This window comes from Rhinopithecus bieti, unplaced genomic scaffold (assembly GCF_001698545.2).
Source record: "Rhinopithecus bieti isolate Rb0 unplaced genomic scaffold, ASM169854v2 scaffold_18053, whole genome shotgun sequence".
NCBI classification, from domain to species: domain Eukaryota; kingdom Metazoa; phylum Chordata; class Mammalia; order Primates; family Cercopithecidae; genus Rhinopithecus; species Rhinopithecus bieti.
Genome location: NW_016809032.1, coordinates 188328 through 213134, shown reverse-complemented (window position 1 = coordinate 213134; position 24807 = coordinate 188328). Strand labels below are relative to the sequence as shown.

General features: G+C 38.2%; 1 protein-coding gene across 2 annotated transcripts in view; it reads right to left on the bottom strand.

Moving 5' to 3' along the window:
* Positions 1–24363, bottom strand: part of MAP3K7 (mitogen-activated protein kinase kinase kinase 7) — a 77185-nt gene extending 52822 nt beyond the window's left edge. The window contains exons 1-3 of one of the 2 annotated variants that reach the window (XM_017888243.1): positions 23808–24363; positions 8788–8898; positions 5643–5708 (exon numbers count right to left, since the gene is read on the bottom strand). In XM_017888243.1, coding sequence (XP_017743732.1) covers positions 5643–5708; positions 8788–8898; positions 23808–23927 — 297 coding nt within the window. In that variant the 5' untranslated portion in view covers positions 23928–24363. The remainder of the gene's footprint in view (positions 1–5642; positions 5709–8787; positions 8899–23807) is intronic. The other variant, XM_017888244.1, reaches the window with a different exon arrangement.
* Between the last annotated feature and the right edge of the window lie 444 nt (positions 24364–24807).

Genomic DNA, 24807 nt, shown 5'->3' with positions numbered 1-24807 from the left:
CTGGGGGCAGGGCATAGCTGAACAAAAGGCAGCAGAAACTTCTGAAGACTTAAACGTCCCTGTCTTGACAGCTTTGAAGAGAGTAGTCATTCTCCTAGTATGGAATTTGAGATCTGAGAACAGACAGACTGCCTCCTCAAGTGGGTCCCTGACCTCCGAGTAGCCAAACTGGGAGACATCTCCCAGTAGGGGCTGACTGACACCTCATACAGCCGGATGCCTCTCTGAAATGAAGCTTCCAGAGGAAGGATCAGGCAGCAACATTTGCCATTCTTCAATATTTGCTGTTCTGCAGCCTCTGCTGGTGATACCCAGACAAACAGGGTCTGGAGTGGACCTCCAGCAAACTCCAACAGATCTGCAGCTGAGGGTCTTGACTGCCAGAAGGAAAACTAACAAACAGAAAGGGCATCCACACCAAAACCCCATCTGTATATCACCATCATCAAAGACCAAAGGTAGATAAAACCACAAAGATGGGGAGAAACCAGGGCAGAAAAGCTGAAAATTCTGAAAATCAGAGCACCTCTTCTCCTCCAAAGGAACGCAGCTCCTTGCCAGCAATGGAACAAAGTTGGATGGAGAATGACTTTGACGAATTGAGAGAAGAAGGTTTCAGATGATTGGTAATAAAAAACTTCTCCGAGCTAAAGAAGGATGTTCGAACCCATAGCAAAGAAGCTAAAAACCTTGAAAAAAGGTTAGACGAATGGGTAACTAGAATAAACAGCATAGAGAAGACCTTAAATGACCTGATGGAGCCAAAAACCATGGCATGAGAACTACATGACACAGTAGCCAAATCGATCAAGTGGAAGAAAGGGTATCAGTGATTGAAGATCAAATGAATGAAATGAAGTAAGAAGTTTAGAGAAAAATGAGTAAAAAGAAACGAACAAAGCCTCCAAGAAATATGGGACTATATGAAAAGACCAAATCTACGTCTGATTGGTGTACCTGAAAGTGACGGGTAGAATGGAACCAAGTTGGAACAAATGGTCCAATTAAAAGACACAGACTGGCAAACTGGATAAAGAGTCAAGACCCATCAGTTTGCTGTATTCAGGAGACCCATCTCACATGCAGAGACACACATAGGCTCAAAATAAAGGGATGGAGGAAGATCTACCAAGCAAATGGAAAACAAAAAAAAAGCAGGGTTTGCAATTCTAGTCTCTGATAAAACAGACTTTAAACCAACAAAGATCAAAAGAGACAAAGAAGGCCATTACATAATGGTAAAGGGATCAATTCAACAAGAACAGCTAACTGTCCTGAATATATATGCACCCAATACAGGAGCACCCAGATTCATAAAGCAAGTCCTTAGAGACCTACAAAGAGACTCAGACTCCCATACAATAATAATGGGTGACTTTAACATCCCACTGTCAACATCAGACAGATCAACAAGACAGAAAGTTAACAAGGATATCCAGGAATTGAACTCAACTCTGCACCAAGTGGACCTAATAGACATCTACAGAACTCTCCATCCCAAATCAATAGAACACACATTCTTCTCAGCACCACACTGCACTTATTCCAAAACCGACCACATAGTTGGAAGTAAAGCACTCCGTGGCAAATGTAAAAGAACAGAAATTATAATAAACTGTCTCTCAGATCACAGTGCAATCAAACTAGAACTCAGGATTAAGAAACTCACTCAAAACCACTCAACTACGTGGAAAGTGAACAACTTGCTCCTGAATGACTACTGAGTACATAATGAAATGAAGGCAGAAATAAAGATGTTCTTTGAAACCAATGAGAACAAAGACACAACATATCAGAATATCTGGGACACATTTAAAGCAGTCTGTAGAGGGGAATTTATAGCACTAAATGCCCACAAGAGAAAGCTGGAAAGATCTAAAATTGACACCCTAATATCACAATTAAAAGAACTAGAGAAGCATGAGCAAACACATTCAAAAGCTGGCAGAAGGCAAGAAGTAACTAAGATCAGAGCAGAACTGAAGGAGACACAAAAAACCCCTAAAAAAAAAAAATCAATGAATCCAGGAGTTGGTTCTTTGAAAAGACAACAAAATTGATAGACCACTAGCAAGACTAATAAAGAAGAAAAGACAGAGGAGTCAAATAGACGTAATAAAAAATGATAAAGGGGATATCACCACCGACCCCACAGAAATACAAACTACTATCAGAGAATACTATAAACACCTCTATGCAAATAAACCAGAAAATCTAGAAGAAATGGGTACATTCCTGGAAACATACACCCTCCCAAGACTAAACCAGAAAGAAGTTGAATCCCTGAGTAGACCAATAACAGGCTCTGAAATTGAGGCAATAATTAATGGCCTACCAAACAAAAAAAGTCCAGGACCAAACAGATTCACAGCCAAATTCTACCAGAGGTACAAAGAGGAGCTGGTACCATTCCTTCTGAAACTATTCCAATCAATAGAAAAAGAGGGAATCCTCCCTAACTCATTTTATGAGGCCAGCATCATCCTGATACCAAAGCCTGGCAGAGACACACAACAAAAAAGAAAAGAAAAGAGAATTTTAGACCAATATCCCTGATGAACATCGATGCAAAAATCCCCAATAAAATACTGGCAAGCCGAATCCAGTAGCACATCAAAAAGCTGACCTACCATGATCAAGTTGGCTTCATCCCTGGGATGAAAGGCTGGTTCAACATATGCAAATCGATAAACATAATCTATCATATAAACAGAACCAAAGGCAAAAACGACATGATTATCTCAATAGATGCAGAAAAGGCCTTCGACAAAATTCAACAGCGCTTCATGCTAAAATCTCTCAATAAACTAAGTACTGATGGGACGTATCTCAAAATTATAAGAGCTATTTATGACAAACCCACAGCCAATATCATACTGAATGGGCAAAAACTGGAAAAATTCCCTTTGAAAACAGGCACAAGACAGGCATGCCCTCTCTCACCATTCCTATTCAATACAGTGTTGGAAGTTCTGGCCAGGACAATTAGGCAGGAGAAATAAATAAAGGGTATTCAATTAGGAAAAGAGGAAGTCAAACTGTCCCTTTTTGCAGATGACGTGGTTGTATATTTAGAAAACCCCATCATTGCAGCCCACAATCTCCTTAAGCTGATAAGCAACTTCAGCAAAGTCTCAGGATACAAAATCAATGTGCAAAAATCACAAGCATTCTTATACACCAATAACAGACAAACACAGAGCCAAATCATGAGCGAACTCCCATTCACAATTGCTTCAAAGAGAATAAAACACCTAGGAATCAAACTTACAAGGGATGTGAAGGACCTCCTCAAGGAAAACTACAAACCACTGCTCAACGAAGTAAAAGAGGACACAAACAAATGGAAGAACATTCCATGCTCATGGATAGGAAGAATCAATATTGTGAAAATGTCTATACTTCCCAAGGTAATTTATAGATTCAATGCCATCCCCATCAAGCTACCAATGACTTTCTTCAATAACTGGAAAAAACTACTTTAAAGTTCATATGGAACCAAAAAAGAGCACGCATTGCCAAGACAATCCTAAGCCAAAAGAACAACGCTGGAGGCATCATGCTACCTTACTTCAAACTATACTACAAGGCTACAGTAACCAAAACAGCATGGTGCTGGTACCAAAACAGAGATATAGATCAATGGAACAGAACAGAGGCCTCAGAAATAATATCACACATCTACAACCATCTGACAAACCTGACAAAAACAAGACATGGGGAAAGGATTCCCTATTTAATAAATGGTGTTGGGAAAACTGGCTAGCCATATGTAGAAAGCTGAAACTGGATCCCTTCCTTATACTTTATACAAAAATTAATTCGAGATGGATTAAAGACTTAAATGTTAGACCTAAGACCATAAAAACCCTAGAAGAAAACCTAGGCAATACCATTCAGGACATAAGCCTGGGCAAGGACTTCATGACTAAAACACCAAAAGCAATGGTAACAAAAGCCAAAATTGGCAAATGGGATCTAATTAAACTAAAGAGCTTCTGCACAACAAAAGAAACTACCATCAGAGTGAACAGGCAACCCACAGAATGGGAGAAAATTTTTACAATCTACCCATCTGACAAAGGGCTAATATCCAGAACCTACAAAGAACTTAAACAAATTTACAAGAAAAAATCAAACAACCCCATCAAAAAGAGGGTGAAGGATATGAACAGACACTTCTCAAAAGAATATGTTTATGCAGCCAACAGACACATGAAAAAATGCTCATCATCATTGGCCATCAGAGAAATGCAAATCAAAACCACAATGAGATACCATCTCACACCAGTTAGAATGGCGATCATTAGAAGTCAGGAAACAACAGGTGCTGGAGAGGATGTGGAGAAATAGGAACACTTTTACACTGTTGGTGGGACTGTAAACTAGTTCAACCATTGTGGAAGACAGTGTGGCGATCTCTCAAGGATCTAGAACTAGAAACGCCATTTGACCCAGCCATCCCATTACTGGGTATATACCCAAATGATTATAAATCATGTTGCTATAAAGACACATGCACATGTATGTTTATTACGGCACTATTCACAATAGCAAAGACTTGGAATCAACCCAAATGTACATCAATGATAGACTGGATTAAGAAAATGTGGCACACATACATCATGGAATACTATGCAGCCATAAAAAAAGATGAGTTCGGCTGGGTGTGGTGGCTCACGCCTGTAATCCCAGCACTTTGGGGGGCAGAGGCGGGCGGATCACGAGTTCAGGAGATTGAGACCATCTTGGCTAACATGGTGAAACCCCATCTGTACTAAACAAAATACAAAAAGAAATAGCTGGGCATGGTGGCGGGCGCCTGTAGTCCCAGCTACTTGGGAGGTTGAGGCAGGTGAATGGTGTGAACCTGGGAGGCGGAGCTTGCAGTGAGCCGAGATTGCGCCACTGTACTCTAGCCTGGGCGACAGAGCAAGACTCCATCTTAAAAAAAGAAGAAAAAAAAGGATGACTTCATGTCCTTTGTAGGGACATGGATGAAGCTGGAAACCATCATTCTGAGCAAACTATTGCAAGGACAGAAAATCAAACACTGCATGTTCTCATTCATAGGTGGGAACTGAACAATGAGAACACTTGGATACAGGTTGGGGAACATCACACACTGGGGCCTGTTGTGGGGTCGGGGGAGGGGGAGGGATACTATTAGGTGATATACCTAATGTAAATGACGAGTTAATGGGTTCAGCACACCAACATGGCACATGTATACATATGTAACAATCTTGCATATTGTGCACATGTACCCTAGAACTTAAAGTATAATAATAATAAAAAAAGATATCAAAAACAAATAAGTAACTCAATAAATACATAAAGAGAAAGGAAGAAAAAAAAAGAATAATATGGGAGCAATGCTGTAGTGTTCTATTTTCACTGTTTAGAGTGTGTTGATGACATAGTGTGTGTGTATAATAGTCACATGTACTCATAATAGTCCTTGAACTATTGGGATCACTGCTGATATTTTAAAGTATTGGAGGTACCTTTTTATCTTGAAAAAATATAATATTTTTGAAAATCTTAAAAAAAAACAGAAAAGAAAACAAAATAGCTACATAAACTACACACATCTGCCATGTCATTTCTCATAGGTGACGATGAAAAAGTAACAAACTTACTGGATTCAAGCAGGCTCCATAAAGCTTTACAATATTAGGATGGTTCACACGGGATAACTGCCGAAGCTGTTAAGAAATTAAGGTTTCTTTTATAAAGTGATAACTTTTGAAGTACTGATTTCACAGTATCATTAAAATCTTACTGTTGTACAAAACATCTGTTTAAATCATTCAACAATCACTATTTACTATGTAACAGACCTTGTAATCATAGCCTGAAAATACCAAATGCCTGCCCAGAAGGGCACAAAAATCCCTGTTTTCCAGCTTATACAGTTTAGCTGGAAAGACAGACATGTAAACAAATAATTAAATCAATGTGCAAAGTGCTATAACAGGAGTTAAGAACAAGGCATGATGAGTATATAGAATAAGAAGAGATGAACTCTGCCAAGAAATATTAGGATATGATCCCAGAGATGGTACTGAGCTGCATTATCCAAACCAGAAGTCATGTTATCATTGTTATCATCATCTTCATAGCTATGGTTGAACAGTCTAGCTACTCTGCATGGGGCCCTAATGTGCACTTTATAGATATCGTATAATCATCACAACTCTGCAAGGTAGGTATTATCATTTCCAGTTTAAAGATGAGATTTTAACCCTAAGTCTCAGAGAGGGTTAAATGACCTGTTCTATAGTTAAGAAGTGGGATTTGAACTTTAGTCTATCTGACTTAAAATGTGCACTCCCTCTGTATACTTGCCTTCATTCCATTTCCCATTTCTTGAATTCATTCTCTCCTCTCCATTCCCACTGCCATTGCCTTAGTAATCCCAATCTGAACTGCTGCAGTGATTATTATAGCCTACTAGCTGGTTTCCCTCTTTCTATTTTAATCATCCCTGATCCAGTGATCCATACTGAGGTCAATGAGGGGTTTGGCTATACTCACTTCTCTTATTCTAGATCTCAAACGTCTTTCTTTGGGGACAGGTTTTGCTCTGTCACCCAGGCTGCAGTGCAGTGGTACAATCTTGGGTCACTGCAACCTCTGCCTCCTGGACTCAGGCAATCCTCCTACCTCAGCCTCTGGAGTAGCTGGGACTATAGATGCACAGCCACCATGCCTGGCTAATTTTTGTATTTTTTTGTAGAGATGGAGTTTTGCCATGTTGCCCAGGCTGATCTCAAACTCCTGGGCTCAAGCAACCCATCTGCCATTCCCAAAGTTCTGGGATTACAGGTGTGAGCCATCATGCCTGTCTTCAAACTTCTTTCTATTAATGCATCCCGCTCCACAGCAAACTGCTTCTTGCTTTCATTCTTTTCCCCCTTCTCCTCTCTTTTCTGCCCTTTTTCCACTTTTCTTCCTCTTCTCTATTACATACATTATGCTGCTGGCTCATATTCAGTCCACTAATGTCTCTAAACCTTCATACTGTATGCTAATAAAAAGCTCTATCTGTATAGAGCCAACATATGTGGATTTTTGGTCCTAATAGAAGAATTAGTATCACTATTTATTGTATTTATTTACTATATGAAAATATACTTACTATATTTCATCTTGCTAAGGTTCAGCACTGAGATTCAGATAGCGGATTATACAAGCATTTCTTCCTCCTCTTTCCCTAATTCCCACTAAGATGGTAAAGATTTAAAAAATTTTAAGGCATAACCTCAGAAGGATGAAGAGAATGTAAAGTGCACAAATAGCATACATTTTTGGAAGCTGGAAAGCAAATGACTAGCAATAACTGATACAGCCACCTAGAAGAGCTACATCATAAACTGGCAATGAGAAAAATGGAGAAGCAATCAGATTTATCTCACAAAGCTTCCAAAAGGTTGGGGAGTGGCGGCAGAGCTAGGTACCTATGCAAATGAGCTAATCAAAGGACAGGGCAGGGGACAGCTTAAAAGACTCAAAGATTCCTTCCTTGACTTCAAACAGCTCAATGACTATCTCTTCTCATCCCAGCAAAAGACTAGAGGTTGATTCTTTAGAGAAGGGGTAATAAACAGCATCTGGACTGGGGACACCAAACATAAATGAAGGAATGAGCTCAAAGTAGTTGTCTCTGGGAAGCAGAAAATTAGATTGGAGGAGATATAGGAGACTGAAGTGTTTTTCATTAAGAATTTTGGAGAACCATTTGACTTTTTATATTACATGCACATCTAATCTGGATTTAAAAAATTTTCTTCACGCTATTATGATTTTTTGACTTGTGATTCCTAATGTTTAACACATATGTTATTTCACTCAGCTTTGTGAAACTGCTAATGTAACAGGAAATGATCAATAGCTTTATCTAAACTGTAATAAAAATATTGCATAAGACAAAGCTGAGGCCAGACTCCTAGAACATACTACTAGAAATCATCTTTTTTTATGCTGACATCAAATCACTTATCAGCATTTCTCAACTCATTCAGCCACTTATAAATCACTTTCTCATATCACAATTAAGTCCTCATTTTCCATGTTATACATTAAAAATATGAAGCATATTTTGAAATTATGATTAAATGAAAAAACAGATATAAATTCAGAAGGCTTACAAGGTAGAGGCCACTTATCCATTGGCCAATGAGGTTTAATAGTGATAAAAACATTGATTTAACTAAATAATGTGACCCAAAATACAAAATAACAAAGTTAGTAAAGGATAAATTTGATAATATGCTAATCTCATGATTATTGGATTTTCCTTCATCATTCAATCTAATCTATTTCTAAGAGAATAGTTGCAAATTTTCATGCTAAATGAGAAAATCAAATTTGAAATAATTTTCTTTAAAATAATCTAATTTGAGTTTCTAAAAACATTCCATTTAAAATAAGTGTATAAAATTTCTTAATGCTAGATAATGGGAAAGCATACCATTTCTTTTCTATTTTAAAATTAAAATACTATGCCTTGAAATAGATCTGAATGGATGAAATGGATGTAACTGTTTTAATTCAGTGGTGAATTCATTTATGTAGTTAAGTCTCTTTTCCCCTAATTTTTAATCAGAATTAAGAGTATGAATGAGAAAATGTTCCTACAGCACTAACCTTTGATTAAACCAAATTGCTGATGTTCATGTATACAAAGAAATGGCATCTGAGAAACCAATCTTTTTCATAATATTAAATTCACAGAATATCTTCAGTGCAGAACTACACAAAAGAAATGACATCTCAACTTACCTCTACAATAAAGGCTTTCCTCTCAGATTCACTTTCTATTTGTTTAATAGCAACATCTTTTGCTCTCCACTTAGCTTTGCAAACAACTCCAAAGGCTCCTCTTCCAACAACCTGAGTTAAACAAACAAATAAACAAACAAAAAATACCACAAGAATCGGAATCAAATAGATCCAGCCCAATATAAAAAACTGAAGCCAATCTTTAAGACTTTAAATTAAAAAAACAAAAAACATGGAAATCAACAGCATCTGGATTTGCCACTGAACGAGTATGAATTTTTGTTAAAGTGAGAAGATAATTAAATGCACGCTTGTCTCTATCTTTGGAAGTTTATGATCTGTACACCCATTCATTCTCAAGAAAAACTAAAAAAGACACACAGAGGAACAAAGTAAAGTGATTTGTTAAACGGAGAAAAAAAAAAAAAACTAAAACAGGCAAGATGAATGAGAACACAGGAGATGATTTGGAAAAGCAAAAAGCAGGAACATATAATAAATATTTTCAGCTATCATATTTAAGAAATTAAAAATAGCCTTTGAATAATTCAGTAGGGATAGGGAATGGAGGAGAAAGGATACAAATATAGATGCTAAAAAGACTGGCCATAAAGGACAGACAAAATATAGTATTATTTATTCCATGGAATTTTATTCCACAAGAAAAACTATTGATATATGTCACATACAATATGAACTCCAAAAACATTATGCTAAGCAAAAGAAGTCAGACACCAGAGACCACATGTTGTATGGTTCCATTTATACAAAATGTTCAGAAAAGGCAAATCTATAGATAGATACCTGGGTCTGAGGGTGAAAATGAGAATTAACAGTAAATGAGTAGCTGGTATCCTGACAAAGTGATGAAATTATTAAAAACACACACACACACACACACACAAAACCTAATTTATGGTGGTGGCTGACAGCCTGGTAAATTTGCAAAACCCACCAAATTGTACACTTCAAATGAGTGAATTTATGATGTGTAAAATATATCCCATTACAGTTATTTTTCAAAAGTCATAAAAATAAAGATCAGCCATGTGTCATACTATTGATGAAGCCAACTGATGAGTACTGCATGGATTCATTGCTCTCTCACAGTGTCCTATTTTTACAAATGTTTGACATTTTCCATAATATAAAAAAATGAAGAAAACAAAAATAGCTTTTGATACTTGTTAGAGTAAATTCATTAGATTTTATCATTGTGAAAGGACCTTAGTTAAGTACCATCTACTCCAATCTCTCAGTTTCCAATGAACCTAAGCACTTTGTATCAAGGCCTTTTCTTTAGTGAAAAATCTCCATCTCTTAACCATATTTATATGTACTTTCTATGTAGCAGGCACTTAAATAATGCTTTACATCTCTCATTTACATGGGCCTAGAGGAAGGTACTAATGCTATCCTCATTTTACAGTTGAAGTGCCTAGCTTTAAAGAAGTAAACTAACTTGCCCAAGGCTATATAGCTAGCAAGTGTTAAAGTGCAGTCTGATGCTGGGTAGTGTAATACCGGAATGTTACCAATCCTAATTTGTAACATATATAAAGCCTCATGTCGGGAAGCAGAAGTTAGTATCTTCCCTTGGAGGAACTTTCACTTTAGACTTACATGAACAAATTCCTGGCACAAAACTCTTCTATAACAAAGCTGACTATAGCTAGGTTGATTAAATGAGTTATTATCTAACTGAGGGCACTTTGGAGATTAAAAAGGGGGCATTAATAATAATAATATTAGGATACTAGTTGTAAACTGGGATGTGTATGGACACTCTAGCCATAGCTTAAATTCCACTTCATGAATCACACAAGGCAGAATGAACATTTACCATATTGTTCAATGTCTAAATCCACTCAAATGGTTAACATTTATTGAATATTTACTATGTACCAGGTACTATTCTGTGTGCTTTTAATGCATTCACATATTTAATCCTCTTCCATTTAAAAGGGAGGCAAATGGAGTCACATGGTTGTAACTTGCCCAAGATTGGATGGTCAGAAAATATTCAGAGAAGCCAGGATTTGAAGCCTAGAGCACGTAATAATGAACATACTCTATATTCAGCTTCTGTTCATCAGTGGCTTAAAGGAAATGGAGCTGCCTATAGGCAAAATTGCAAAGTAGGCCAACATCTCTGGTAGCTAGTCTTTGTTTTGATGACTTTCCACTCGTCCTAGCCCTGGGCACTCATTGTTCTGTGGTTTAGGTTCTTGTTCTCCCTCACAACTCTCATCAGACATTTGTACTTGCCATTCAGTTACTTTATTGTGAATAGAGGGTACCGGCTACCTGGTACCATTAGAATAAATGAAAGGGCACACCCAGGCTCTGAAATCCAATAGACTTGAGTTTGAATGTAGGGCTCTGTCCACCTATTAGCTCTTAATGGTGGACAAGTTTGAGTTTCTGTTTTCTCAACAGTAAAAGAGAAGTGCTGACGTTTTCCCTTGTGAATATCTACAGGATTTGTAAGTTAAAACCAGGTATTTCCTTAAATACTACAAAGAACAGTAAGTGCTTGGAATTGGGTATGAATCAGTGTAAAGAGCTATAGTACTCATTTATTTGCTTTCTTTCTTTTTTTTTTTCTTTTGGGTAGAGATGGGATCCCACTATGTTGCCCACGCTGGTCCTAAATCTCTGGACTCAAGTAATCCCCCTGTCTCAGCCTCTCAAAATGTTGAGATTACAGGAGTGAGCCATTGCGCCTGACCTGTAGTACTCATTTCTCTCGCAATAAACTAAGATGAATAGCAAGCAGGTCCTAAAAAATTTCAACTTCGCGGCAACATTAGTCTAAGAACATAGGCATGGAGACCAGACTATATCTATTGATATTACTATTAAATACAAAATGATTATCAAGTAATTTATTCTTCAACCATGTATTTATAAATATATCACAGCAACTGGTACTTACTAGGATTCCCCTTCTTTCATTTTCTCTATTTTGAGGAATGTCCATGCAGGGATTACAAACATTATCTATATTTGTGAATCACACGTTTGTCATAAAAATTCATTTGACTATTTGTAATTTACAAGTGCCACCTAGTGATGAGACTAGAGCTGATTCTAGGCTTTCGACTTAAAGCCATGGGAACAAAATGTGGCCAAATGAGGACATGATAAACTTTCTCCTTTTTGCTCAAGAAAGCAATTTTCTAGAACACCCTGAAATACAAAACAGGCCCATTCCTGTAAGATGAGCCCAGGGGATCAAGAAGCCTCCATTCTTATTAGGGCCATAAGATATTTCACATGCACAGTGAAATGACAGGGTCTAAAATTATAACAAAGAAAGGTGAAGATGTCCAAGGTTGTACTGACCTGAAATATATGATAGAAATAATAACTGCTGTGAATTCAAAGGAGTGAGATTATAAGCACAGTCAATACTTAAAGAATTAAGTTTCTGTGTATCAAAAATGACTTCCCACTTTAAAAAAATAGCATAAAGGTAGACACAATGCGGATGAGAAGAAAAAATACACATAAAGAATGGACCCCTGCCTTCAAGGAATGAAAGTGTGGTAGAGAAGAAATTTAAGACTAGATAATAGTACTTAAAAACTTTTAAACACTTACCAGCTGAAGAGAACCAAAGGCAAGGGTCCATGATGAAGGATAATAAACTCCTCCCTCCCCCTTTTCAGGACAAGGTTAGGGTAGGGATTCAAGAGAAAAAAGACTCATACCCCTCTCTTCTCACTTAGATCCCCAAGAGCAGGCATCCACACAGAATGTGCTCTGCAAACACCAGAAGCTTCAAAGGAGTAAGGATTGTGGCAAGGAAGACAGACCGAGGGGAGGCCCTACCTCGGGTTCCCTCAGCCCCAGTAGAACATGTAAGGGATATAGAAAAACTCTTGTGAAGCAAAAAGCAAGGTAACTGAGAATTAAGGAGTCTTCTGACTGCTGGAAGGAGGCTGTGGTAGGGCAGAGTGTTGAAACCTACATGAGAGGTCTGTGGGATGGTAGCTAGCTCAAATACTTAATGAAGAACACAGCTGGGTTTCAGAGGATTAATGAAAGCCAAGGGGAAGGCCTCGTCAGCAAGCAGGGAGAAATGGGTTAGGTCTTCTGCCTTCTGCCTTCTGATGCAAGTGAGGTTTGATGTTGAAAGAATGATGAACTTCATTTGTTTACTCCTTAAACCAATATTTCTTTAGTGCCTACTATATCCAGCTACTGTTTGGGACAACAGAAATACAGAAAGAAATAAGACAAAGGCTCTGATCTGATCTACACGAATGCATTTTCTAGTGTATGTGAAGGGAGGGGAGAAGGAGAAAAGACAATCAACATACAAACAAAAGATGAGTAAGAAAAAAATCAGACTTTAAAAAAATGCCACATAGAACAACAATGACAACAACAAAAAATAGGATGCTATGACCAAAAGACTAGTGGCAGCTCCAGTCCGGGCAGTTTGAAAAGGCCATATAAAGAGGTTACTAATCTGACATTCGGATGACACAATGCACCAATCCCAGCACTTTGGGAGGCTGAGGTGGGCAGATCACGAGGTCAGGAGATCGAGACCATCCTGGCTAACACGGTGAAACTCTGCCTCTACTAAAAATACAAAAAATTAGCAGGGCATGGTGGCGGGCACCTGTAATCTCAGCTACTCGGGAGGCTGAGGCAGGAGAATGGCGTGAACCCAGGAGGCAGAGGTTGCAGTGAGCCGAGATCATGCCACCGCACTCCAGCCTGGACGACAGAGCTAGACTCTGTCTCACCAAAAAAAAACAAAAAAAAAAACAAAAAAACCCAACAACAAATATAAAGCTTTGCCCTAAGGGAAAAGAAAAACCTCACTACCTTATTCACTTCAATATGTGAGCCCCATCTAATAAGGGCTATGTGCTATTCTAGGCACTGAAGATACAAGAGTGAACAAAATCAAAATCCTTGTTCTCATTGTTTATATTCTTGTGGAAAGAGACAAATAAAAAGGGAGTTGTGTGCTAAGAAGAAAAGGAGTGTAACTGTGTGTGTATACACACATGTATGCACTCCGCCTCACTCCGATTTTAGACAAGGTAGTCACTCATGGCCTCACTGAGAAAGTTGACATTTTAGTAATGATCTAGAGAAATACTTGGAGTGTTTGGTGTGGCTGGTGTATAGTGGAGGAAGGGAAGAGTGATTGTAAGGTAAGGCTGGAGGGACAGGCAGAGGTTGGATCCTGAATGGCTCTACCTACCATGAAAAGGAGTTTGAATTTCAGTCTAAGTGCAACGTGAAGGAACTGAAAAAATTCAAGGAAGTAAGGATGTTTATATGACTTTAAACAAAATCATTATAGCTCTTATTTAAAGAAAGGATTGTAAGGAAGCTAGTATATATAAATAGAGACCCATTAGGAAGCCATTATAGCAGTCCAAACAAGCAACAATAGCTGCGAGGGCAAGGTCAATGGTAGTGCAGAAACTGGGCAGACCTGGGACATGTTTTAGAGGTAGAGTTAATAGGGTTTGCAGATGCTCTGCATCCAGGCAGGACAGGTGTAGAGGAAAAGAGATGAATCAAGGAAAACACCTAGACTGGACAACAGTTTACTGAGGGATAAGAATGATGCAGATTTTTTTTTTTTTTTTTTTAAATAACTCAAGAGTTTGGTTTTAGTCATATGAAGTTTAAGATGCCTACTGGATATCCAAGAGGAGATATCAAGTAAGAAGGCAGAAACGTGAGTGAGAGGATCTATGGAGAAGTCAAAGAGATACCAACTTGGGAGTCATTAGCATGTAGTCAGTTTTCCTAGGCAATCAGTTGGAAGAGGTAACCAAAAATAAATATGGAGATATTGGAGTCCAGGAACTGAGCTCTGAAGCAGTTCAACATTTAGATCACAAGAGAGGAGAAGGAATGGGCAAGGAATAGGAACAGTCCATATGGTAGCAGGCAAACTAGGAGAGCATCAGAGAAGCCAAAATAAAAAGACGTTTCAGGAGGAAAGCAGACATAAGGACAGTGAAAGCATATGCCAGTGGCTCTAAAAGTGTGGTCTCTGGTCCAGAAGCATCAACATCACCTGGAAATTTATTAGAAATATAAATTCTCAGGGTGCAACCCAGAATTACTGAGTCTGATGGTAGGGTCAAGCAATCCATGTTTTACCAAGCCCTCCAGGTAGTTTCAATGTTTGAAAACCACTGCATTAGGCTAATCCATTAACAATACATAATAAGGCAAATATTTCAGTGGAGCCGTCATACAGACCAGAGAGCCCTCCCTTGCTGTTGATACTATTTGTGGAAGCTTTCCACAGCACCCATAAGTCATCTTGGGCAGGAGAAAGGGAAAAATAAAATCCTTATGAGGGAAGACTGGATTCTGAAATAACCGAATTAATCTTGAAATTTCTGAATACAAAGATACTTAAAAGAGATAAGTATTACATTGTAAATATCTTTGTTGTGGCAAGATTAAATGCTTTTTCTACTGAGTTGAAAAGAGGAATGACATAATTAAATAGTAGTTATAGAAAAAAGGTTAAATTTCTGAACTTTTAAAAACAAGTAAGAAATAGAGACAGAAGGACAGGAGTTTTTGTTGTTGTTGTTGTTTTGTTTGCTTTTTTGAGACAGGGTCTCCCTCTGTCACCCACGCTAGAGTGTAGTGGCGCGATCTCAGCTCACTGCAGCCTCTGCCTCTCTGGTTGAAGTGATTCTCCTGCCTCAGCCACTCGAAAGTAGCTGGGATTACAGATTTGTGCCACCACACTCGGCTAATTTTTGTATTTTTAGTGGAGACGGGGTTTTGCCATGTTGTTCAGGCTGGTCTTGAACTCCTGAGCTGAAGCGATCTGCCTGTGTTGGCCTTCCAAAGTGCTGAGATTACAGGTGTGAACCACTGCACTGGGCAATAGACAGGAATTCTGTGCTTTAAACAAAAAAGACTATAAGCATATATCCATAAGAGTAGAAGATAGAATAATTAGATGATATATACAACAGATAAAGTTGTTTCCTGGTATATTTTGCATTCTGATATTAGCTCTCTAAGGGAGAAATCTGAATGGGAATTAGAGGTGGCAGAAGGTGCTATGTAGCATGCCAGGGAATTACAATATACTTCTCATTCCTTTCAAGAAATGACATTCTAAAGAAATGCAGTTTTATTATCTGTATAACAATAATGAAACCTTATATTTAATAATATATTATAACTTGTAAAGCTCTTTCTTACAAACATGATGGAGTCTGTCACCATAAACCCATGAATATATAGGATTTTTTATTCCCACCTTAGAGAGAAGAAAACCAAGGCTCCAAGAACTGAAGTTACCTATTCAAGGATCATGGAATTAGTAAATCAGAGTCAGCTTTCAGGTATGTTTCATGGTGCCAACAAAACAGAGGCCTGCCAGATACACACAGGATTTGGTCCAGTGCCTGGTACAGAGAAAAATGCTACTCAAAGGCAGCAAGTATGATAACAACAATCAACTCTTCAAAAGATTATATTCGAATCAGATTTTTAGCTGTTTAGAAGGGGTTTTAAAAGCCCTAATCTCCTTTAAGAAAAAAGAGTGAAGTTGGGTTAATACAAGGTTTGTGTATAAAGGGCTTACGGTAGTCTCCAAAAATGGCTGTCAACAATCCCTTCTCTGCCTGTCTCTGCTTAAGAAAGAGTTCTGTTTTAGCCTCCTTCACTGATTCTTCCTTCCTCTGTCCAAAGCTTAGATGCTGCTACTTTCTAGGGTTCTGTCCTTGTCCCTTTTCTTTCTGAATCTGTTCTCTAATCTCATGGCTTCATACTCTCAAGTCTCTCCCATCCAGGTTTTGCCCAAGCTCAAGATGTATTTAAAACTGGCTTTGAGACTCAGGGGCGGTCCTACAGGCTTGTTAGGTTCAATATGTCAAATGCTGACTCCAATATCGGTCCCTCACTTGTGTATATTGTAGTTTACTTGACGTTAGTTAAGTAGATTTACAGATATTATCTCATTTTAATTAAGTCAATTCTCACATTTTAGAAAGGTTTTATTTCCAAAGTACTTATTGCAACTTGAGCCATGATCAAATGATAGTATGAAACCTTTCATCGCCCATTGTTTAAAAATATCTATTTTATACATACACACTGAAAACTGAGTATACAAAATAGAAAGTGTTTTGTTTTACCAGTAGGAGACAAATAAAGAATTGTGGACACCACTGCTCCAACAGGAAACGCTTGTTAAGAAAGTTCATTACTGTCTGCATTCCACCTCTCTCAGGCTATGTAAAACAGCACTCCACCGACTGGGGAAAACCTTATATGTGTATAGATTCAAAAAAAAAAAAATCATATATACTTCTAAGAAAATGTTTCAAATGCAAATATCTTGGTAACAAATTTCCCTATTGTATTAATCAAGAACATAAAATGGTGGAGAAGATCAGATGTAGAATAATAATATGTGTGGACTACCAAGGCCAAGCCTAAAAACACATAAGGAGATTATGTACATTATTAGATAAGGAATGAGCCAATGTTACAAACTATAGAAAGCAAATTTCATGTTTTTCTTGACATATGGTAGATCAACAGAAAAAACTGGGATGGCCACTCTTGAGACATACTGGCAATGGAGGTAAACAATGAAAAAACTTAATATTCAAGTTGTAAACCACTGAAAGAAGGCCACTTTTTATTTACTACTAAATTTCTAGTCCAAGTTCACAAATCAAACATGCTTTCTGAATTGTACTCTTTTCTAAATAATATAGTTTATTTGACACACTATAATTAACAATTCAGTTTTTCTGTTTTTTAAAATTTTTTATAGAGACAGGGTCTCACTATGTTGCCCAGACTCGTCTCAAACTCCTGGTCTCATACAATCTCCCACCTTGGCCTCCCAAAGTTTTGGGATTACTGGTATGAGCCACTGTACCTAGCCCAACATTATTTTAAATGACTGTTTTTTCCCCAAAGATGAATTTTCATCAAAAGTGTCAAAAGGAGAACATATCAAGTTACAAGTATCTCCCCTATCATACACATCCAACTAAAATGGTGATCTACAAATAAATATTTCAGATATTCTTCATAACCCTTCATTTGTGAAAACAAGAGGAATGCAAAAGCACTTTGGTTATAAAAGGCAGGTCAATCTGGAAATATTTCCTTCTAAATTTATGAATGTTTTCTAAATCACAATGTTTTTGATTAATTACTTTATGATAAGCATTTCTCCCCCTATGGTTGAATCCTCTTTGTTTTGGGTCTACAATTTTAGTCTCATACAATTAAGTAGATTTAAATTTAATTTTTTAATAAAAATATAGAAGAATATGAGATGGTATGTAGAATATTTCCATGCAATTACTATTGAAAGGCACAAAAACAAAAGTCACATTTTGTGTGTATGTGTCATTTTTTTATTTTTTATTTTTTTGAGGAGTCTTGCTCTGTCGCCCGGGCTGGAGTGCAGTGGCGCGGTATCAGCTCACTGCAAGCTCCGTCTCCCGGGTTCACGCCATTCTCCTGGCTCAGCCTCCGGGGTAGCTGGGACTACAGGCGCCCGCCACCACGCTCGGCTAATTTTTTGTATTTTTTTAGCAGAGACGGGGTTTCACCGTGTTAGCCAGGATGGTCTCAATCTCCCGACCTCGTGATCCACCCGTCTTGGCCTCCCACAGTGCTGGGATTACAGGCTTGAGCCACCGTGCCCGGCCTGTATGTGTTATTTTTAAGGAAATTCCTTTAAAAATTAGTTTCTTGATGAGGCAAGATGACCCCATTCCTTCAGACAAGTCATGTTAAAGAAAACTACCAAACACATACCTAACCTAAATGGAAAAGGATGTATGCCTTTGTGCTCTTAATTTATTATTAAATAATTCTTTTAATTGTTCCGAATTCATGTTATTTTTAGTTCAGTGACTATAGCTTCAGTTTCATTTGGCTCTGCTCTATGAACTATCTGAATGGACCCCTGGTGATACTGGCATTGTTCTCGCTAGAAATGCAGAACATGACAGAACAAGCATAGATCATACATTTATTAGTTAGGACTTGGAGCCTCCAACTATGTTAGAACTTCAATATCTATTAATAAACTGTGGCAGAGTGGAACTGCCATCTGCTGACAAGATGGATTTGATAACATAAAAGTAAAGCTTTGATTATTCAAGCTTTCTTCTGAATTTTTCATGCAGCCTTTTAATACCTGCCACAATACATCTCACCCGTTTACTAGGCTTTTATTTCAAATAATATGCTCATGCTATCTTTTAAGCTACACATGCACAATACAAAAATTATCTCTGTAGCTACCTCTTCAGTAATTCCAGATTTCTACTGAAATCAGTGGTCACTTTCACATGAAAGAATGTATTTATTTTAGGTATCTATAATTAAATAGTGACTAACAAATCTATGTACTCAGTTTGTTTAGACCACTATAAATTAGGTTTTTCTCTAATACCAATTCCCCATATATTTATAACTTAAACCTACAAAATATATGCAACTATCTATATCTCCTCTTTGTAGTATATTTTAGCTTTTAAAACAAAACCTTTGTGTGTCTCCTTAACAAGGCTGAAGAGTACATATAAATACTGCAGTAATTTTATGTGTCCAATACGGTAGCTTTGTTCCTACACTATAGTTGAGGTCAGCATTATGGGTCTCCCTTTTCAAAAGCAACCATTGTAAATAGGGTCTTTTTAGCACTCTGTAGTAAAGACCTACCATTCGTGGCTTACTCATAGCATCTGGCCCTTTACAGCATCTTTTATCCCTGCTAAACAAAAGTATCTGCTAACTATAATAGAGTTGACATTAAAACAAGACTCAGATCTCATTTCTAATATACGTGTTGCCTTAGCCAAATCACGTAACTTAGCTCCTGTTTTATCACATGTAATATAAGAGAACAAGATAGGCATTTAATTCTTATGATTATGCTGTGATACTTTCATGTACTCATTGAACAAATATTTATAGAGATTCTAGATTCTGGGCATTGGGGTTACAAAAGTGAATAAGGCATCTTACATTTTGCTGAAGGAGAAACACAATTTCAGTTACTGGTAAGTACCATGAAAGATAATAGAAATGACAAAGATGTAGGTTGCTCAGGGAATGCTTCTCTAAGGAAGTATTAATAACATTTGAGGTGGGACTTGATTGGTGAGGAGTCAGTCATTTCAAGTTCTGGGGGAACAGCACTTCAGGCAGAGGAACAAGTGCAAAGAAAATTCATCTTAGTGACTTTCCCAACCCATGATGGTCACCTTATTCAAAACCTAGTTTTAAACTTGTCCCTACTCAATGGAACCTTCTGTTATTAACTCCGTTTTCAAATTATGGCTTAAGTGTTTAATTTACACTATATTCACAGTTTTAAATATGTGGTCTATAGTTAACTGTTCTGTGTTTACTCCAGTCTCATATCATACCAAGTCAGACATTTTAAGGAGGTAATCCTAGGATTCTTCTATCATCCTTTTTTTTGAGACAGTCTCGCTCTGTTGTCCAGGCTAGGCAGGCTAGGGTGCGGTGGTGTGAGCTCACTGCAAGCTCTGCCTACTGGGTTCAAATGATTCTCATACCTCAGCCACTCAAGTAGCTGGGTTTACAGGCTTGTGCCACCACACTCAGCTAATTTTTGTATTTTTAGCAGTGACAGGGTTTCTCCGTGTTGGCCATGGTGGTCTTGAACTCCTGGCCTCAAGTGATCTGCCTGCATTGGCCCTCCAAAGTGCTGGGATTATAGGTGTGAGCCATTGCACCAAGCCCTATTCATCTTTTATAGTACCTCAGAGTATTATGCACAGATGAGAATGCTCATTAAATGCTCAGGACCAAGTACACTAAAAAGGAAATCAGTTTTTTGTTTCCCCTTTCCCATATTAGGTTTGGTTATAGAGTACTTCAGAAAGTACTGAGTGACACTGTAAATCCAGTGGAAAGGGCAACTGACTCACAAGTGAGAAATCTCATATTGAATTCCCAGCTTTACCATTTACTTAGGCATGCAGCTTCTGGCAAGTCAAACTTTGTGACTGCTTGTCAAGATCTGTAAAATGGGATATCATTTGCCAGGTCAACCCAGGATTAGTTGGTCACCAACTAAATTCTACAGGAGACCATGATCACTGTCCTTAAAGAACTTCTAAGCTTACTGTAGAAAACACTTAAACACTGGAAAAAATGAATGTGTTTTCATTTTAGAACTGGAAAAGACCTTAAATGATCTTGTTCCATCCCTCAGTTTACATGAGTAACCACAGGCCCAGAAAAATGTGGTGACTTCCTCAAAGTCACAAAAATATATTATGGCAGAATCAGTACAGCATCTACATTTTCTAATTTTCAGTCCAGAACACTTTCCACTATACCACCCTGTGTAACACTTCTTGCAACCCATCCCCTCTTTTATTCCAACATTCTCTACAGCCAGATCTAGATGGTAAACATTAAATGACTTTTAAAAAGTACCTAGGCAGATTTCTGAGGCTGAGACCTCACCTCATTTGATTGAACTGAACTGAATCTAAGATGTGCCAAACTAATACTATTGAGTTACAATATTAGAAATGCAAGATCAGCTGATGTCTTAGAAATACGTATCTACTAAATGATTGCATATTTGGCCTGTGGTTGAATTATCTTTTTTTTTACAGTTTCTAATTATATTGATATAATGCAATTCAATTATATTGAGAAATACATAATACGATTTTCTTAATTTAGAAGGTAATATTCTCATACAATATAAAATATTGAAAGCAACATAAAGTAGTTTTTGTTTCTGGTCATCTTCCTCTGTTATCTTACAACTGAACTGGAAGTGTAATCTAAGTTGACAAATAGCTAATAAGTGTCCATGGTTCTCTGGATTGTGTAAAACTGGTTTAATGTATGCAAATGAAGAAGATGATGGAAATTATGTAATGCTTTCAGTATCAGAAAGGTCCAAATACAATCTTTAATGCAAAAATTAACTGAGTATTAAAAATGAAAGGGAATAAAACAAAAAACCCAAAAGATTGCCTAATATTAAAAATAAATTTTCGTCTAATAACAAAAACCTACTCCCCAGAAATGTCCTCAACACACACACACCCACATACACACAAAGATTGAAACATTATCTAAATTGAGAGAAGGGTCTTGGAAACACAGAAACCTAACCAGAAGTGAAATAGCTTTAGGGGAAGAACATCAAAATGATAACTACCTCCTTAGTAATTTGTTTTTCCATGAATCAAGAATGTACAAAGCTTTAGAAAGTAGCATACAAAAACTAAGGTTGTAAGAACCAAATGAAGTAAGTTTGTGAAAGCATTTAGTAGACCATAAAGCACAAGTTATTATTATATAACAATTTGTAGTCTACAAGCATAGCAATTCACCACAGAGCAGATGTAAACGCTTATTTAAAAACTGCAATTCTTGTATACTGACTCACGGAATTTTTATTCTTAAAAAAGAATATTAGCCATGAAAGCTGGATCAACTATCCACTTCTGGAAAAGGAATTTATCATAGCCTCAATGTAAAAAAAATAAACTTAAAAACATTTCCCCCTCTTTTCAAAATACAGGTCTTCTTTTAGCCATGTGACCTTAAAGCAGGTCACATTTCCTCTCTGGAACTAGGTTTCCTAATATGTGTCAGACCCTGTGGTAGGTGTTTTGCATATAATGTCTACTAAGATCTGTTATGCAGATAAGATGAAACAGAATTTATTAGCCCTTTCTTAAACTAAAATTCAAAGGGGTTAGGAAACTTGCCCCAAATCACACAGCTAATAATGGCATATCTGATACATTGAACTTTCCTCTAACTCCAAAGACCTTGCTCTTCCCACCATATTATCTTGTAAAACGAGGATGTTCTCAATGATCTCTAAAGTTACTTTATATGATAAAAAATATATAATTCAGTAATCCATTACTCTTCCAAAACATGCACAGGAAAAAAAAATTTATTTGTTGAACGTTATCTCACTACCTCGAACTTGCTGACACTTAAAAATAATTTTAGAATTTTAAAGTAGACATAACTCGTTGACAATCTATAATATTTCACTAGGTTTTTCACGGGATATATAACGCAAGTGCTTAATAAATTTAAAAAATGGCAAATAAATGGTAAGAGATAGTATTTTCAACCAAAGTTTTAACAAGTTCTAAAGTGTATTTAAAATATATATATGCAGCTTTTACTTTTCTAAATTTTATAGTCATTAGAACCCAATTTACCTGTTAATCTGAAAAGCAACACTTTAAAGTCACTTTGAAATACCTTGTTCTAAAATAAATTACTGCAGAATAAAGAAAGGATATGGGTTTTCTGATAGCGATTTCCAGTCTAATGTTATATTCTGATTGTCCCCGATCATTCGTTATCTCTTCAGAATATGCTACTTGAAACATCTTTTGATCGCAGATCAGTCTGTGTTACTTAAGGTGAAATTCACCTACATTAGCCCAACTGAAAGCCGAGCGTTTAACCATTACGAGTATTGCTGTGCGGTATCGGAGAAATTGAGAACCATTCGGTGCTAAGGGAAACACTTTATTAGACTTGATGATCTACTAATTTAACAAGCATTTATTGAGCATCCCCTACATGCCAGATACTGAAGCAGAAGTCGAACATAATACAATCATTGGCCACTAAGAACATCACGTCCAGTGGACTGAAACTCCAGAACGGCTACGATCTTCGCTGAAACTATTACTTACAGATACGAGAACTGGTGGACCACACTGTCTCACCAGTTCATTCTCCTGTTTATCACCGGAATATCAAATCCAAAATCAAGAGTACCCAAGACAGGAAAAAAGGCAGCTACTCCCGAGCAGTTGAGCTCAGAGAGTAACCCTCACTCCCACGTCAGTGAGGGCTGTGGGGTCTCCCGGGTGGATCCCACAGGGTCCCGCGAATTAGAGGGGCCGGGGAGGCACCTTCAGAGCCGGGACCAGGCAGAGGCAGGGGCGGGGCGGGCTGGTACCGGCGTCTCCATGCCGGGCCTCGCTCACCTCTTCCACCTCGATCTCCTTGTAGTCGATCTCTTCAAAGTTGAGGACCTGAGATGGGGCTTCGATCATCTCACCGGCCGAAGACGAGGAGGAGGAGGAGGCGGCAGAGGCTGTAGACATGATCCCTGGCGGCGCCCGGTGGGGCCCGGAACGGTGCCGCCCGGACAATCCGGGTGAGATCCACGCCCACCCGCCTCCGGACAGACCCTCAGGCTGGAGCCGCGCAGTCCTGCTACCCGGCGATCCGTGGCGACGGGAGCGGCAGCGGCCACAGCCGGGTCCGGCTCTGGCTCCGCTGCGTTTTCCGTCGCTGGGCCCCGCCCACTACAATTCCGGTTCCGGGCTGAAATCGGAAACAGGGGGAGGGCCGAAAACTCGGGGGAGAGAAGGGGAGAATTTTGTGACTTGGAAAGAAAAGGAGGGACAGGTTGGGGGTGGGGTGGAGTAAACTAAGAAGCAAGCTTGGACCTCTAGAACAAATTTCGCGAGACCTTTATTACAGGGCCTCAGCAACCGGATGATACCGCGAGAGAGGACGCCTGACGTAATTAAAGTGCGCGAACGGAAGTGGCGCGGAACATGACGGAAAATCGGTACGGTTGGTCCCTTAAGGACCAGCGGGAAAGATAAAGGCTGGCGTTTAGTCTCTGCTGGGTGAAATATGTCTTGGCCTCTATTTCTCTCCTCTGAGCTGCCTGCAGACGGGCGAGGTGGTGTTGAACTGTGTTTTTTGTGACGAAGCTTGCTTTTAAGTTTCATCCCTAAACTAAGTTGACCTGTTTCTTTAAGAGGGCTTGTGAAATGTGTTTTCCTCAATGTGGGATATAGAAGGAAGCAGTTGCTCCTGTTACTTTGAGCTAGTCCCTGACGCTATGAGAAATTCTAAAAGAGCGAATCAGATCATGCAACATGAATAACTATGGAGGCTGAGTGATCAAAAACAGAAGGTAATATTTTGGTGTTACAAACTTTACACAGATTAGGTGGATAAGATATTTAT